The sequence below is a fragment of the Harpia harpyja genome, chromosome W (assembly GCF_026419915.1).
Source record: "Harpia harpyja isolate bHarHar1 chromosome W, bHarHar1 primary haplotype, whole genome shotgun sequence".
NCBI lineage: Eukaryota > Metazoa > Chordata > Aves > Accipitriformes > Accipitridae > Harpia > Harpia harpyja.
Window position 1 is genome coordinate 35,080,627 of NC_068968.1, and position 15,766 is coordinate 35,096,392.

Genomic DNA, 15,766 nt, shown 5'->3' on the forward strand with positions numbered 1-15,766 from the left:
TCTTCCAGCTTCACTGAACCCTCTGTCTCCTTCCTACATTGTTCTTCCTTTTGCATTCAGGAGCCCACAGCATGCCATGTTTCCATGCCTTATCTACCTTTCTTGCATATATTTTTGTCTTATCTCCAGTCAGCTTGGTGTAAAAAGTTACTTCTCCCTAGCCTGAGTGTTCTGAGGCAGGCCACTAGTCATTTTTGTCCTACATTCATTTTGTTGCAACAATAAGATAAATTTAAATAAACCACTCTAAGTGGCAGCAGTAATGAAGTCTAGTTTCCTAGTGCTTTGTCTTTGGCGAGATTCTCTAACATGTAACAAGATGCATATTCTGATTTAAGCTTTTTCTCATGGCTGGGGCACTTCTCCAGGTGGGGTTTACTGCTGTTTAAGGAGGCAGATCTTATGGAAAGTGGAAGCCTTTCTTGGAGAATTGCCCATTACCTGGGCATGTGGTTTCATGAAACTCTAAGAATAGACCTATCTCTGACTTCTCCTTTGTTCTTTCACGTTGAATTTCAGTTTATGAAGGAATTCAAAAGTGATTGGAGGATGAGCAAATACATGCATCATAGAATCATAGGATAATTCAGGTTGGAAGGGATCTGGGGAGTTGTCTAGTCCAACCTCTTGCTCAAAGCAGGGTCAGCTATGAGATCAGACTGTATAAGCTGACCAGAGTGGATAATTGTGTTCACACCGGCTTCATTTTAAGGAAACAATGCTAAAACGGATCAATACTAGGTCCAATCCTGTTAAACATGTTAATTAATGATCTGGATGCTGGGGCAGAGTGTACCCTCAGCAAGTTTGCTGATGGCACAAAACTGGGATGATATGCCAGAGGGCTGTGCTGCCATCCAGAGGCACCTGGACAGGCAGGAGAAATGGGCTGACAGGAACCTCATGCAGTTCAACAAGAAGTGCAAAATCCTGCACCTGGGGAGGAACAACCCCAGGCACCAGTACATGCTGGGGGCCACTCAGCTGGAAAGCAGCTTGGCAGAAAAAGACCTGGGGATCCTGGTGGACACCAAGTTGAACATGAGCCAGCAGCGCGCCCTTGCTGCAAAGAAGGCCGATACTAATCTGGGCTACATGAGGAGTGTTGCCAGCAGGTCGAGGGGGGTGATCCTTCCCCTCTCCTCAGCATTGCTGAGGCCACACGTGGAGTCCTGTTTCCAGTTCTGGGCTCCTCAGTACGAGAGAAATGGACATACTGGAGAGATTCCAGCAAAGGGTCATTAAGATGATTAGGGGACTGAAGAATCTCTCCTATCAGGAAGGGTTGAGAGAGCTGGGACTGTTCAGCCTAGAGAAGACAAGGCTCGGGGGGATCTCTATTATTGTATACAAATATCTGAAGGGAGGCTGCAAAGAAGATGGAGACGGGCTCTCTTCAGTGTCACCCAGTGACAGGACAAGAGGCAATGAGCACAAAGTGAAACACAGGAGGTTCCGTCTGAATATTAGGAAACACTTTATTGCTGTGAGGGTGATTGAGCACTCTGGTTGCCCAGAGAGGTTTTGGAGTCTCCCTCCTTGGAGATATTAAAAAGACATCTGGACGTAGTCCTGGGCAACTAGTTCTAGGTGGCCCTGCCTGAGCAGGGGGGTTGGACTAGATGACCTCCAGAGGTCCCTTCCAACCTCAACCATTCTGTGAAAAGCAAACAAGATATTCAAATTTGGCATTCCCCCAGGTATTACATCGTTCTTTTCTTTTGATATTTCACCTATTTTTCCTGCCTAATCATTACTAGGGTTAGTAATGGTAACTGCTTGAGTAAGGGTTTAGTAGGAGAAGAAACTCCAGCTTGTGGCATGTAACTTTAAAATAAGGGTGTGAAAAGAGGTGAAATGTAGTCAGAAAGACTGTAAAGTCAAGAGGGGAAAATACTTTTTTCTTCTCGTATGTTGATACAGCCTAAGTATTAGAAAAAGAGTGTGCTTATACAGGTGTGACCTGAAAAGAAAGTGTCCTGGTTTCGGCTGGGATAGAGTTAATTTTCTTCCTAGTAGCTGCTATAGTGTTATGTTTTGGATTTAGTATAAGAATGTTGATAACACAGTGATGTTTTCAGTTGTTGATAAGTAGTGTTTAGACTAAAGTCAAGGATTTTTCAGCTTCTCCTGCCCAGCCAGCAAGAAGGCTGGAGGGGCACAAGAAGTTGGGAGGGGACACAGCCAGGGCAGCTGACCCAAAGTGGCCAACAAGGTATTCCATACCATGTGACGTCACATCTAGTACATACATAAACTGGGGGGGAGTGGGCCTGGGGGGGATGGCTGCTGGGGGACTAACTGGGCGTCGGTCAGCGGGTGGTGAGCAATTGCATTGTGCATCACTCATTTTGTATATTCCAATCCTTTTATTAGTATTGTTATCATTATCATTATTACTGTCTTCCTTTCTGTTCTATTAAACTGTTCTTATCTCAACCCACGAGTTTTACCTTTTGTTTCCGATTCTCTCCCCCATCCCACTGGGTGGGGGGGAAGTGAGTGAGCGGCTGCGTGGTGCTTAGTTGCTGGCTGGGGTTAAACCATGACACATTCCTCTTCACCTTTCTAACTCTGCCCCGTAAGAAATAAAAGTTTCCAGATAGGTGAAAAAAAATTAACACTGGAAAATAGTTTAAGTTTCCTGTTCCCACTTCATTTAGGCTTAGGCAATATACATAACTACTAGTAAGTACACTTCATATAGTTGTTTGTAACTTGGAATCAATTCAAGCTCAGAATTCAAGCTAAAAAATCCCTAGGAAAGTAATCATTATGGATAAGGCACTGACATTGTTAATCGAATACCATCCTCATTTCTTGCCTGCCCCAAGGTTGTAGGCTTTCTGCCTATTACGTCAGGGACAAAATTAAACTAAACTAATTCAAGAGGACTTATTTTAAGATAAAAATGATATGCAGGAAATAATGAGAACAGTTATGACAAATTATTGCATATACACTTGTTTTGATCATCTACACATTTTTATACTAGGAGAAATTTCTGGAGGTGGTGCATTTATGCCATCTAAAGCCAGGTGAATCTACTTTGGGAGAAAACAAATTGTAAGTGACTCAATAACATGGACCTTGCCTTATCTCTCTCTCTCTCTCTCTAAAAAAAACCCCAAACAACACATGGTATCAGGTTCCTGAGTGTATCAATAGGCCTTAATTGCCCTGATCAGCCTCACCTGGGACCTCTACCCCATAACCCCTGCCCATGGCCCCAGGAGCTCCATTTAAACTCAGGCCTGGGCCTTTATCTTCCTGCTTAAACTACATTGAGGGACTACCTGTTTCCAGTTTTATTATAGCTGTGCCTGTCTATGAACCTTGACCTATAGACTCATTTCCCAGCTTCAATTTGGACCTTGCTCATCACCACAAACTTGTCTGGTGATATGGACTCTCAGTTGATCCCAACTCCCATCCCCAGGCTTGCCTTTCTCGCGTATTGTGGGACGGAGCACTAGCTGTAGAGGCCCCTGCCCTCCCAGCCTTGTTATCATGCTCGGATCCCTGTTCCTTAGGGCAGTGGTCTCCAAGCTTTTTTGATCACACACCCCATCGATAAAAAATTTCTGAGTGCGCACCCCCAATATATGTATATGTATTCATTTATAATTTATATACATGTACTACTGTACTAATATATTATGTACATTATAAAACATACACAAAAAATTGAAATTAAAAAAGGATGAGATAAAGATGAAAAGAACAATATCTTTCTGCTCTCACTAAAAAAAAAAAATAATGTTTTTCAGTGAGAGCAATGCAATTGAATATACTTCATTTTTTAAAAAAATCTTGGTTTGTCACTGTGATACAGCGATTCGAAGGTCTAGTTCTAAGTTCAGTTTATTTTGATACTTGGTTTTAATGGTTGTCACAGCTGAAAAAGTTACCTCAGGAAGAAATGTAGATCCAAATGGAAGAAGTGCATCATTGGCTGAGCTTACTAAACCATGATACTCATTTTTCAATCCCATCCACCAATTATGCAAAAGTTTTTCCTGAAACTGTGAAAGGCAAGGCGCTAACTGCAATATGACTTGCGTAGAAGAATGAACACTACCTGAGGCTATGAGCTTTTATCCTCAGGGTCGATGTGACCTGAAGATCCAACCTAAGCCAGCTCTTACCGGCTGAGAATGCCCCATACCGACGATAAAACGATCGGAGATTTACCTTTCAAAAAAACCCAGGCATATAACCACGGCCAGAACAGTAATCAACCAGAATCCAGTATAACACCCCCCCCCCCCCCACCTGCATGGGACATTGGTTTAGAACAATGAAGATTAACACACCACCGACCATACGTCCACACCACCTGCACGGGACAAGCATGTACTGATCCTGCATGGGACAAGTACATACCAATTATGTGAGCAATAGTAACTGATTAACTGATTAGCCCACCCCTTAACATGAGTAATTTGATTGGTCTACACAACTGTATTGTAACATATATAAACCCTGCTTTCCTCTGTATCGGGGTCCTTCATGCATTAGGCTGGGGCACTGCTATGCGCATAGCTAAAATAGCTAAAAGAAAAGAATAAATTCCCTGGGTAATTCTATGCTAAGCATCCTTGCCTCCCTCCTCGACTGGCGAAGAACTGACTTTTACAAAATTTGGCTGGTAAATTTTCATCTTCCCTGACGATGTCAATCAGTTGTTTTTGCAAGCTACTCGGAAGATGTTGCATTTTTATATTTTTGACAAATGGGTTCAAAACCCACTGAAACTCTTCTTTGGGAAGATTTTTAAACAGGCTACAAAATTCTGTTTCCAAGTTTTGTAAGTGTACAGATACAAGAGCTTTTATAGGTGACACACATTGTTTTCAGCATCAAAGTCACATAATTTCCAAACAGCTCTTTTCCAAATGCTCTCTCCATAGCATGAGTTTCTTTTGAAAAGCAGTTACTTTCTCACTCTTTGTTAAAATGTCACCTTCACCTTGAAGGGACACATAAAGTGCATTTATTTTTTCAAAAATATCTGCTAGGTAGCATACTACTGGCAGCCACTTGTCATCACAGAAAAGGTCAGCAAATTTGGAACACGTGTCTTTTTGTAAAAGAAAAATGCATGACTCATTTTTAAGTTCGACAACTCTTTTAAGCACTTTGCCATGAGATAACCAGCGAACCTCTGTGTGGTACAAAAGATTTCCATTGTCACTCCCCATCTCGTTACAAAGTATTGTAAAGATTCTACTATTTACAGGTCTTGTTTATATAAAATTAACCATACCGATGACATCATGTAGCACTTTGTGCAGTTCTGGCTCCAACATATTTGCTGTAAAAGCTTGCCTACGAATGAAGCAGTGGATGAGTTCCACGTGTGGTGCTATCTCTGTAACCTTACCCCGGAATCCTTTTTTTATTCCAGTCAAAGCAGCCGCTCCATCGGTGGTTACACTTGCACAGTTTTTCCACAGAGCATTGTTTTTTATTAGAGTCATTTACTGTCGAGAATATATCTTCTCTGGTGCATCTTTCCTTTAGTGGCTCACAAAAAGGTAGTTCTTTGTGTATTTCATTCTTGAAACATAATCTAACAAATACCATAAGATGAGACGTTAGAAACACCTGTACTTTCATCCAACTGCATAGCAACCCTCCCACACTGTGTAATTGGTTCTAATACTTGTTTCTTCAAATCTTCAGCAGTGTTTTCTATGCGTCTTCCAACGGCATTTCCTGACAAAGGAATGCATTTTAGTTTGTCGCCATATTGTTTTCCATGCATTATTTCAGCCATTTTTACTGCGGGAGGAAGAACAAGTGTTTCCTCAATGGCACGTGGCTTTTTGTCTTTCGCTCTTGAGTAAGAAACCTCAACAGAGGCTTCTAAACATTTATCGTTAATTTTAGTGAAATTTTGTAAGGTACTGGACTGAGTATCGCATGACTTGAAACACTGTTGAAAAAACTGTAGAGGTTTGTCTTCATGTTCTGGATGCTTAGTTCTTAAATGTCTTGCTAATCGTGATGGCTTCATACTATCATTAGCTAATATCTCAAGGCACAGTATACTCTTAGGGCAAGGTTCATCGTTGATAATAGTGGATGTAAATCCATATTTCAAATAGTCTTCTTGATAATTTCCGGGTTTTTTTGTCTGACTTCTTGTCAGATCTGACTAGATCATCATTGTTTTTACCTTGTAATGTGGCTGGCGAAGAGTACTCCTACTAGGACTAGAAGTGTCAGCTCTACCATTTTATTGTAGTTCGCTTGTGCTCGCATTATTAGCATTATCTTCAATCTGCAGTTTCTTTGCAGGAATCTTTTTAAGCCACTTGTCCATTCTGTGAGGGTTAGTTTAGTTAAAACTATGTAATATAATCCATAAAGCCACTTAACCCAGCACACATAAGCTGCAATACTTTGCAATATGCTGAAAGCAAGCGAATGAGTGAGGGCGCCACTGTCAACCTCTTCGCGTTGTGGAACACCCACTCTTCCCTCAGGATACCTCGCTACTGTATGTGACACGTGACTGACATACGGACCAAGTGAGAGTGCCAGTGTCAATCCACATTATTCAATATTACTAAAGCTTAATTTCTTTCCTTTTTTTTTTAGATAAAAATTAAGTATAAATAGAAGTTCCAATATTTTTTTGCCACACCCCAACAGATCATCGTGTGCACCCCACTTTGGAGACCGCTGGTCTAAAGGACTCATCTACTTTCTCTCCTTGATCCAGCAGTCTGCAGCAGATGCCCACCACGATGTCACCCATGTTGGTCTGTCCTCTGACCCTTACCCATAAGCTTTCAACTGGCTTGTCACTTGTTCCAAGGCAAAGCTCCATGCATTCAAACCACTCCTTTGAATAGAGCACAATCCCTCCTTCCTTGCCTTCCTGGTCTGTCCTCTCTAAAGAGCCTGTATCCATCCATTGCAGCACTCTAGTCATGTGAGCTATGCCATCACATCTTTGTAATCCCAGTGAGATCATAGCTCTGCAACTGCAGTCAGACTTGGAATTCCTCCTGTTTGTTTCCCATACTGCATGTTGTTAGGGGAAAATATATCCTGACAGATCATAGAATCACAGAATCATAGAATAGTTTGGGTTGGAGGGGACCTTTAAAGGTCATCTAGTCCAACTCCCCTGCAATGAGCAGGGACATCTTCAACTAGATCAGGTTGCTCAAAGCCCCATCCAACCTGTCCTTGAATGTTTCCAGGGATGGGGCATCTACAGCCTCTCTGGGCAACCTGTTCCAGTGTCTCACCACCTTCATCGTAAAAAATTTCTTCCTTGTATCTAGTCTGAATCTACCCTCCTTTAGTTTAAAACCATTACCCCTTGTCCTATCACTACAGGCCCTACTAAAAAGTCTGTCCCCATCTTTTTTATAAGCCCCCTTTAAGTATTGAAAGGCCGCAATAAGGTCTTCCTGGAGCCTTCTCTTCTCCAGGCTGAACAACCCCAACTCTCTCAGCCTTTCCTCATAGGAGAGGTGTTCCATCCCTCCGATCGTTTTTGTGGCCCTCCTCTGGATCCACTCCAACAGGTCCATGTCTTTCTTGTACTGGGGACTACAGGGCTGGATGCAGCTTAGGACTTGCAGGTTATCGTGTCTCCAAGAAAAAGGCACAAATAGTAAAAGACAGAGTTCGATATTTGGGATTTGACATAATGCAGGGACAGAGGGAGTTAAGTGCAGAACAAAAAGAAGCAATTTGTAGAATTGTGATACCCACCTCAAAGAAACAATTAAGAGGATTTTGGGGCATGGCCGGATGGTGTTGACTGTGGATCCCTAATTTTGGACTGATTGCTAAACCATTATATGCTGCTATTAAAGGGCCAGAAGAGCTGTTGGAATGGACTGCGGAATGCCGAAAAGGGTTTGGTGAAATCAAGAAAAGAGTAACGGAAGGTCCTGCATTAGGACTTCCAAATTTGGAGAAACCCTTTCAGCAGTATGTACATGAGAGGCAGCAAGTAGCCCTATGAGTCCTAACCCAAATGTTGGGAAGTTAGAAGACACCCGTGGGGTATTTTTCTAAACAGTTGGATGAGGTCAGTAAAAGATAGCCTGCTTGCTTGAGAGCTGTTGTGGCAGCAGTGATTTTGATTAAAGAGGCCAGGAAACTGACTTTGGGACAACATATAACTGTATTTGTACCCCATGCTGTGATCTCTCTCCTAGAAAATAAGGGACACCATTGGATTTCTCCCAGCAGATTGGGTAAATACCAGGCTGTCTTGCTGGAGCAGGATGATGTCACCCTTTCAATATCTACTACTTTAAATCCTGCGACTTTACTGCCAATTTCAGAACAAAACGAATTACAGCATGATTGCTTGACAACAATTGAAGAAGTTTATTCTAGCAGACCAGATTTACAAGATAACTCCCCTTTCAGATTCTGATTTAGAATTATATGCAGATGGGAGGAGTTTTATGTCTGAAGGAAAGCAATGTGCTGGATATGCAATAGTGACTAGAGACTGCATTCTGGAAGCTGAGTCTTTACCTCATAATACTTCAGCCCAGAAAGCTGAATTGATAGCTCTGATTCGAGCTTTAGAAATGAGTACTGGAAAGAAAGTTAATATATATACTGACTCAAAATATGCCTTTGGAGTTGTCCATGCTCATGGGGCAATCTAAACTCAGAAGAAACTCCTGTTAAATATGGCGCTGAAATTGTGAAATTGTTACAAGTTGTTTTAAAGCCAGAAAAAGTTGCAATAATTCATTGTAAAGCGCACCAGAAGGGAAACAATGAAGTAATCAAAGGAAATTGGAGAGCAGCTGCAGCTGCCAGAGGCAGCTTTAAAAAAAAACCCCAAAGATAGAAGGAGCTCTAATTCCAGAACGATGCCTAGATTTAACTCCTCCACAGTACACAGAAAAAGAAGATCAACTAGCTGAACAACTAGACTGTACCAAAATTGAACAAGGATGGTGGATGACACCTTTAAAACAACTCCTAATTCCTAAAAGGACAATGGAATTTGTATTGAAGAAATTACACCAGGAAACACATATGGGCTCTGATGCATTGGTTCTTGTTGCAAAAAAATATGTCATAGGACCAAAAATGCAAAGCCTTGCAGATATAGTGGTAATGTCCAGTATGTTGTGCGAATAATCCAAAAATTGAAAAGAAGACACCAGGAGGAAATATAAACCAAGGAATAACATCTGGAGAGTATTGGCAAATAGATTTCTCAGAGTTGCCTAGGTATAATCAATATAAATATCTACTAGTTTTAGTAGGCACCTTTTCTGGATGGCCTGAAGCTTTCCCCTGTCACACCAATAAAGCTAGAGAAGTGGTTAAGGTAATGCTAAGAGAAATTATTCCAAGATTTGGTATTCCAGAGGGAATATCTTTGGATAAGTGATCTCATTTCATAGCAGAAGTAGTACAAGGAGTATCTAAATTTTTAAAGATAAAATGGGATCTCCATACTCCATGGAGACCTCAGTCCAGTGGTAAAGTAAAACGAATGAATCAGACTCTTAAAAGACAAATTTCAAAATTATGTCAGGAAGCCCACCTTAAATGGGTAGAGGCCCCACCTCTAGCCTTATTAAGGATTAGGATAACTCCAAGAATTAGAGAAAAAGTGAGTCCCTTTGAAATACTATATGGAAAACCATATCCTGTTAACTTAATCACAACACAAGGGGATCAAATGCATATTAAAGAACAAGAGGCAGTCAAAGGGTATTTAATCTCTCTTTTGCAGATTTTATCTTCTTTACATAGATATCTAAACCAGAGGACACTGTTACCATTGGATACCCCTGTTCACCCCTTTCAGCTGGGAGACCTAGTCTACATACGGATTTGGAAGGGCGAACCATTAAAGGAAAAGTGGAAAGGACTATACACTGTGTTGTTAAGAACTTACACTGCAGTAAAAGTAGGAGGAGTGGATTCTTGGATTAATTATACAAGAGTTAAGAAGGCACCACCCCCGGAGAAATTAAAGATCTCAAAGGAGAGTTAACGGTTCCTTTTATATTTGGACAATTGCTGTTATTTTTGAGTTATAAGTTTGTGAATTATATTTAGAACATTGAAAATTTTTATGTTGAATTTGATTATAATAATAATTATAGCAGTGTGTTTAGTTTCACCAATTGTTGAGAAAATTCATATCGGGTTTTGGAAGGGAAAATCCAAACATGATAAAATTGAAGATTATTATTGTCTGTATCATGTTTGGATGTTTAAAAACCCTTATTACTAGACAACTATCTCGATCATATGCATTGGTGGTGCAAAATGGAGGTGAGACTTGTCAAAAATTAGAATTTCGATAAGTCTCAAAGGGGGGAATTGATATCGATAAAGATTAACTTAGTTCATTTTACCCTAACAATACTTTGGCACTGTAAACCAGGATATTGCTGTCTAAGAACAAAACCCCAAATTGAACGATAGTCTGCTTTGTTAAAGGTCCATGAAGGACTGCTTAGTGTTGCCAAATTAAAGTGAAACTAGAGGAAAGATAATTCCAGCAGGGGGAGATCACGACCACCGACTCAAGGACCACCCACTCAAGAAACCCACCGACCCAAAAGGTTAAGGAAGTAAAGGTCTCAAAAATCGTACCGGGCATGCGTAGTTATTTACATGATAGGTGAAGAATTTTAACCAATCATTTAATAGAATAACAATGAATATGTATTAGCTGACTAAATTTTGTGTATAAATAACTGTCAGTTTGTACCAATGGTGTGCTGGTTTGTGCCATGCACCCGTATCTGCATTTACGTAACAACAGAAAATACCTTGACTCTGTGTGTAAATTGGGTGACGCACACCAGGTAATGGACCCAAATTTTGGTGACAACAGTTCCTCCCCTAAACAACGCATAATAAATCCTGTGCGATCCCAAAATGATTTTCTCCTGCATCCCATAATGTGTCTCATCCCTAGGCAGCAACCCCCCTTGGTCTGAAAGGTGATCTGGAGAGCTGCTCCCGATGACTCAGTGTGATAGGTTTCACGCCTGTATTGGTTTTGTGTGGCAAGGTTTTGGTAGCGGGGGGGGGGGGTTACAGGGGTGGCTTCTGTAAGAAGCTGCTGGAAGCTTCCCCTGTGTCCGAGAGAGAGCCCATACCAGCCGGCTCTAAGACGGACCCGCTGCTGGCCAAGGCCGAGCCAATCAGCGATAGTGGTAACGCCTCTGTGATAACATTTGTAAGAAGGAAAAAAGTTGGGACGGAGGTAAAATGGCAGCCGGAGAGAGGAGTGAGAACATGTAAGAGAAACAACCCTGCAGACACCAAGGTCAGTGAAGAAGGAGGGGGAGGAGATGCTCCAGGCACCGGAGCAGAGATTCCCCTGCAGCCCGTGGTGAAGACCATGGTGAGGCAGGCTGTCCCCCTGCAGTCCATGGAGGTCCACGGTGGAGCAGATATCCACCTGCAGCCCGTGGAGGACCCCACGCCGGAGCAGGTGGGTTCCCGAAGGGGGCTGTGACCCCGTGGGAACCCCGCACTGGAGCAGGTTCCTGGCAGGACCTGCAGATCTGTGGAGAGAGGAGCCCACGGAGCAGGTTTTCTGGCAGGACTTGTGACCCTGTGGGGGACCCACGCTGGAGCAGTCTGTTCCTGAAGGACTGCACACCGTGGAAAGGACCCATGCTGGAGCAGTTCGTGAAGAACTGCAGCCCGTGGGAAGGACCCACGTTGGAGAAGTTCGTGGAGGACTGTCTCCCGTGGGAGGAACCCCACGCTGGAGCAGGGGAAGAGTGTGATGAGTCCTCCCCCTGAGGAGGATGAAGCGGCAGAAAATAACGTGTGATGAACTGACCGTAAACCCCATCCCTGTCCCCCTGTGCCGCTGGGGGGTTGGTAGAGAATCTGGGAGTGAAGTTGTGCCCGGGAAGAAGGGAGGGGTGGAGGGAAGGTGTTCTGAGATTTGGTTTTATTTCTCATTACCCTACTCTGGTTGATTTGTAATAAATTGAGTTAATTTTCCCCAAGCTGAGTCTGTTTTGCCTGTGATGGTAATTGGTGAGTGATCTCTCCTGTCCTTATCTCGACCCACAAGCTCTTTGTTATATTTTCTCTCCCCTGTCCAGCTGAGGAGGGGGAGTGATAGAACGGCTTTGGTGGGCACCTGGCATCCAGCCAGGGTCAACCCATCACAACGCCCCACAGTTGTGATCCTGCAAATACTTGTTCTTTATGAAAGCAGAATTGCACACATGCTTAGAAGGCCGGTAAGAAGTGGCGTTCCTCAGGAGTCTGTCCTGGAACCTATCCCATTTAATATCTATCTTCACCAGTGACCTGGAGGAGGAGACGGAATCCACCTCATTGAGTTTGTGGACAACACCAAACTGGGGGAATGTAGTTGATATACTCAAGCATGGAGCTGCCATTCAGAGGCATCTAGAAAGACTGGAGGAATGGGCTGGCAGGAACCTTATGAAACTCGACAAGGACAAATGCCAAATCTTGTACCTGGGATGGAATAAACCCTTGCAGCGGTACAGGTTGGGGACTGACTAGCTGGAGAGCAGATCTGCTGAAAAGAACCTGGGGGTTCTGGGGGACAGAAGGCTAAACAGGAGCCAGCAGCATGCTCTAGCGTGCACGCGCACACACACGCCCTCCAGTACAAGAAAGATGTTGATAAACTTTGAGCAAGTCCAGCAGAGGCCACCAAGATGGTCAGGAGGCTGGAGCACATGCCCTATGAGGAGAGGATGAGGTCTACAGGGTTTTTAAAGACCTAGTTTTCCTCCTTCAAAGATAAAAGCTGTCAGGGCTGCTCCGCAAGGGAAGGCGAGCCAAGCGTGATAACAAGGCCAGCAGAGGCAGTGGCCTCACCAGTAAGGCCCCAGTCCCACAGTACCCAAGCAAGACAAGCAGGGTAGGTCCGGTGATGGTAACCAGGGTCAGACAGTCCAGTGATCTCCAGGCAAGTCCATGGTGACAAGGCAGGTGCGAAGTCAGGCCAAGAAGTCAGTTTGTGAGTCAGGGTCTGGGTCCCATGGCCAGGCACAGGCTTGGCTGCAACACAGTGGGAGCTGTAGCTCAGGCAGGGGCCAAACGGTGGAGGCTCAGTTTAAAAGCAGCTCCCGTGGGAAGGGGGGTCAGCCCTTGCTGAGGCTTCCCTGCAGAGCTGTCTGGGAGTGCTCTCCCCAAGGTCACCAGAGGGAAGGGGGGCAGCCCTCAGCTGCACTGTCTCTAAGTTGTCCCTGAGCCCAGGCAGCCAAACCTCCAGGAGCGGGGGGGATGCTCTCAGGGCCCTTACAGAAGTAACTAAACTACTACCCTACCTCATTCTCCTGAACAAAACAGTGCTGACTGATGTCCAGTGTTAAACTCCTTGATATCTTACATCAAACAGATCTAAGGAGAAGTTATATCCAGTGAGGATTTTTCCACTGTTATGGGCTTTGTTTTGTTTTAGAGTTTACAAACTCAAAATATTGCAGTGATCAGAAAGCTGCTGCATTCAGTATTGCAGATTTCCTTTCACTTCAGGTGAGTTCAAAGCTCACTGCTTTAAGTAAGAATAACCACTAAGACAAGGTCTCCCAGGCCTTTGTGCCTAGAGACAGAGTTCAAGGAGGAGAGGAACTGCCAATAGTGGAAGATCAAGTCAGGCATCAGGGATCTTTTGAGAAATCTCAACCCATACAAGTCCATGGGACCAGACGTGATGCAGCCAAGGGTGCTGAGAGAGCTGGCTGATTTCATTATGAGGCTGCTCTCAATCATCTTTGAAAGGGCTTGGAGATCAGGGAAGAACCCCAGTGACTGGAGAAAGGCAAACGTTGCACCTGTCTTCAGAAAGGACAAGAAGGATGATCCAGGGAACTACAGGCTGGTCAACCTCACTTCAGTCCCTGGGAAAATCATGGAGCAAGTCCTCTTGGAACACATTTCTGGGAACACGAAGGAAGAGCTGGTTGGGAAGAGCCGGCACAGATTTATCAAGAGTAAAACATGCTTGAACAACCTGATGCCTTCTATGATGAGATGACTGGCTCTGGGGACAAGGGGAGAGCAGTGGATGTCGCCTACCTTGACTTTAGCAAGGCTTTTGACACTGTCTCCCACAGCATCCTCATATCCAAGTTGGGATGCTGTGGACTACTAGATGGGTGAGAAAGTGGCTGGATCATTGGGCTCAAAGGCTAATGGTTCGTGCTCTACCTGGAGGTTGGTTACAAGTGGAGTTTCTCAGGGGTCTATTCTGGAACAGCTCCTGCTTAATATCTTTATCAGTGTCCTGGAGGAGGAGACGTAATGCACCTCATCAACTTTGTGGACAACACCAAACTGCGGGGTGCAGTTTCAAGATCTGACCAGATAAAGCCCTGAGCAACCTGGTCTGAATTCAGTGCTGATCCTGCTTTTGAGACCTCCCAAGGTCCCTTCCAACCTGAATGGTTCTAGGAGTCTGCAAATCAAATCTTCACAGGAACAGGCCTGAGCAGAGAGTAAATGTAAACCTCAGAAGTTTCCCTTTGCAACCTAAATAATATCCGAGGTACATAGTGCAGAAACGTAAAGAGGGATAAGTTTTATCTGTGCTTATAACACGCAGCAAACTTTTTCAAATTCTGTACTGCAACTTCTTGGTACAGGTACATCATACAGCATTCATGTGGTGTTCCTTGTTTTCTCCAATGCAGACTCAACACTTTCATCTTTTCAGTGAATGTTACTAGCCAGATTTAGTTGCATAATCATTCCCCAGCCTCTCATACAAATACATAACACGCAAACAGATACTGTCTATGGCATTTACCATTTTTTAGAATATTGTAGGGTACTCCTTTAAGAGGAAACTTTCAAATTATGCAGATTATGAAGTTATATTTTAATAAAATCTACAGAATTCAGATTTAAACTTTTCTTCTACATATGTATTGGCAGAGAATGATCTTATATATCTTGTAAGAAACATTTCACACTCATGCAAACTCTGTTACCAATTCGGAGCACTAACTGACCTGTTAAAACTCCCTTATGCTGCTCACAATTTTGAATGTATTCATTTAATTTTAAATGCATTTTAAATTAAAAAAAAAATTTAGCATTTATGTCATGTCATCGTATTGGGTTTGTGTGGCAAGGTTTTGGTAGCGGGGCGGCTACAGGGGTGGCTTCTGTGAGAAGCTGCTAGAAGCTTCCCCTATGTCCAATAGAGCCAGTGCCAGCCGGCTGCAAGACGGACCCGCCGTTGGCCAAGGCTGGGCCAATCAGTGACGGTGGTAGCGCCTCTGTGACAAGATATTTAAGAAGGGGGAAAAAATGCTGCGCAACAGCAACTGCAGCCAAAGAGAGGAGTGAGAACACGTGAGAGAAACAACTCTGCAGACACCAAGGTCAGTGAAGAAGGAGGAGGAGGAGGTGCCCCAGGCATCGGAGCAGATTCCCCTGCAGCCTGTGGTGGAGACCATGGTGAGGCAGGCTCCCACCCTGCAGCCCATGGAGGTCCACGGTGGAGCAGATATCCACTCTGCAGCCCGTGGAGGACTCCACGCCGGAGCAGGTGGATGTGCCTGAAGGAGGCTCTGACCTCATGGAGAGCCCGTGCTGGAGCAGGCTCCTGGCAGGACCTGTGGACCCGTGGAGAGAGGAGCCCACGCTGGAGCAGGTTTGCTAGCAGGACTTGTGACCCCGCGGGGGACCCGCACTGGAGCAGTCTGTTCCTGAAGGATTTGGTTTTATTTCTCATTATCCTACTCTGATTTGATTGGTAATAAATTAAATTCATTCCCCCATGCCC

At 43.9% G+C, this 15,766-nt stretch overlaps 3 protein-coding genes across 4 annotated transcripts in view; 1 reads left to right on the forward strand and 2 right to left on the reverse strand.

Annotated features, from left to right (window-relative positions):
- Window positions 1-15,681, forward strand: part of LOC128136162 (uncharacterized) — a 51,028-nt gene extending 35,347 nt beyond the window's left edge. The window contains exons 2-3 of the mRNA XM_052775336.1: window positions 11,010-11,467; window positions 15,647-15,681. Coding sequence (XP_052631296.1) covers window positions 11,010-11,467; window positions 15,647-15,655 — 467 coding nt within the window. The 3' untranslated portion in view covers window positions 15,656-15,681. The remainder of the gene's footprint in view (window positions 1-11,009; window positions 11,468-15,646) is intronic.
- Window positions 1-15,766, reverse strand: part of LOC128136236 (zinc finger and BTB domain-containing protein 5-like) — a 450,489-nt gene that overhangs the window by 200,174 nt on the left and 234,549 nt on the right. The gene's annotated exons all lie outside the window — the stretch shown is intronic.
- The window catches only part of LOC128136239 (E3 ubiquitin-protein ligase RNF38-like), a 218,132-nt gene that overhangs the window by 160,810 nt on the left and 41,556 nt on the right, over window positions 1-15,766 (reverse strand). The gene's annotated exons all lie outside the window — the stretch shown is intronic.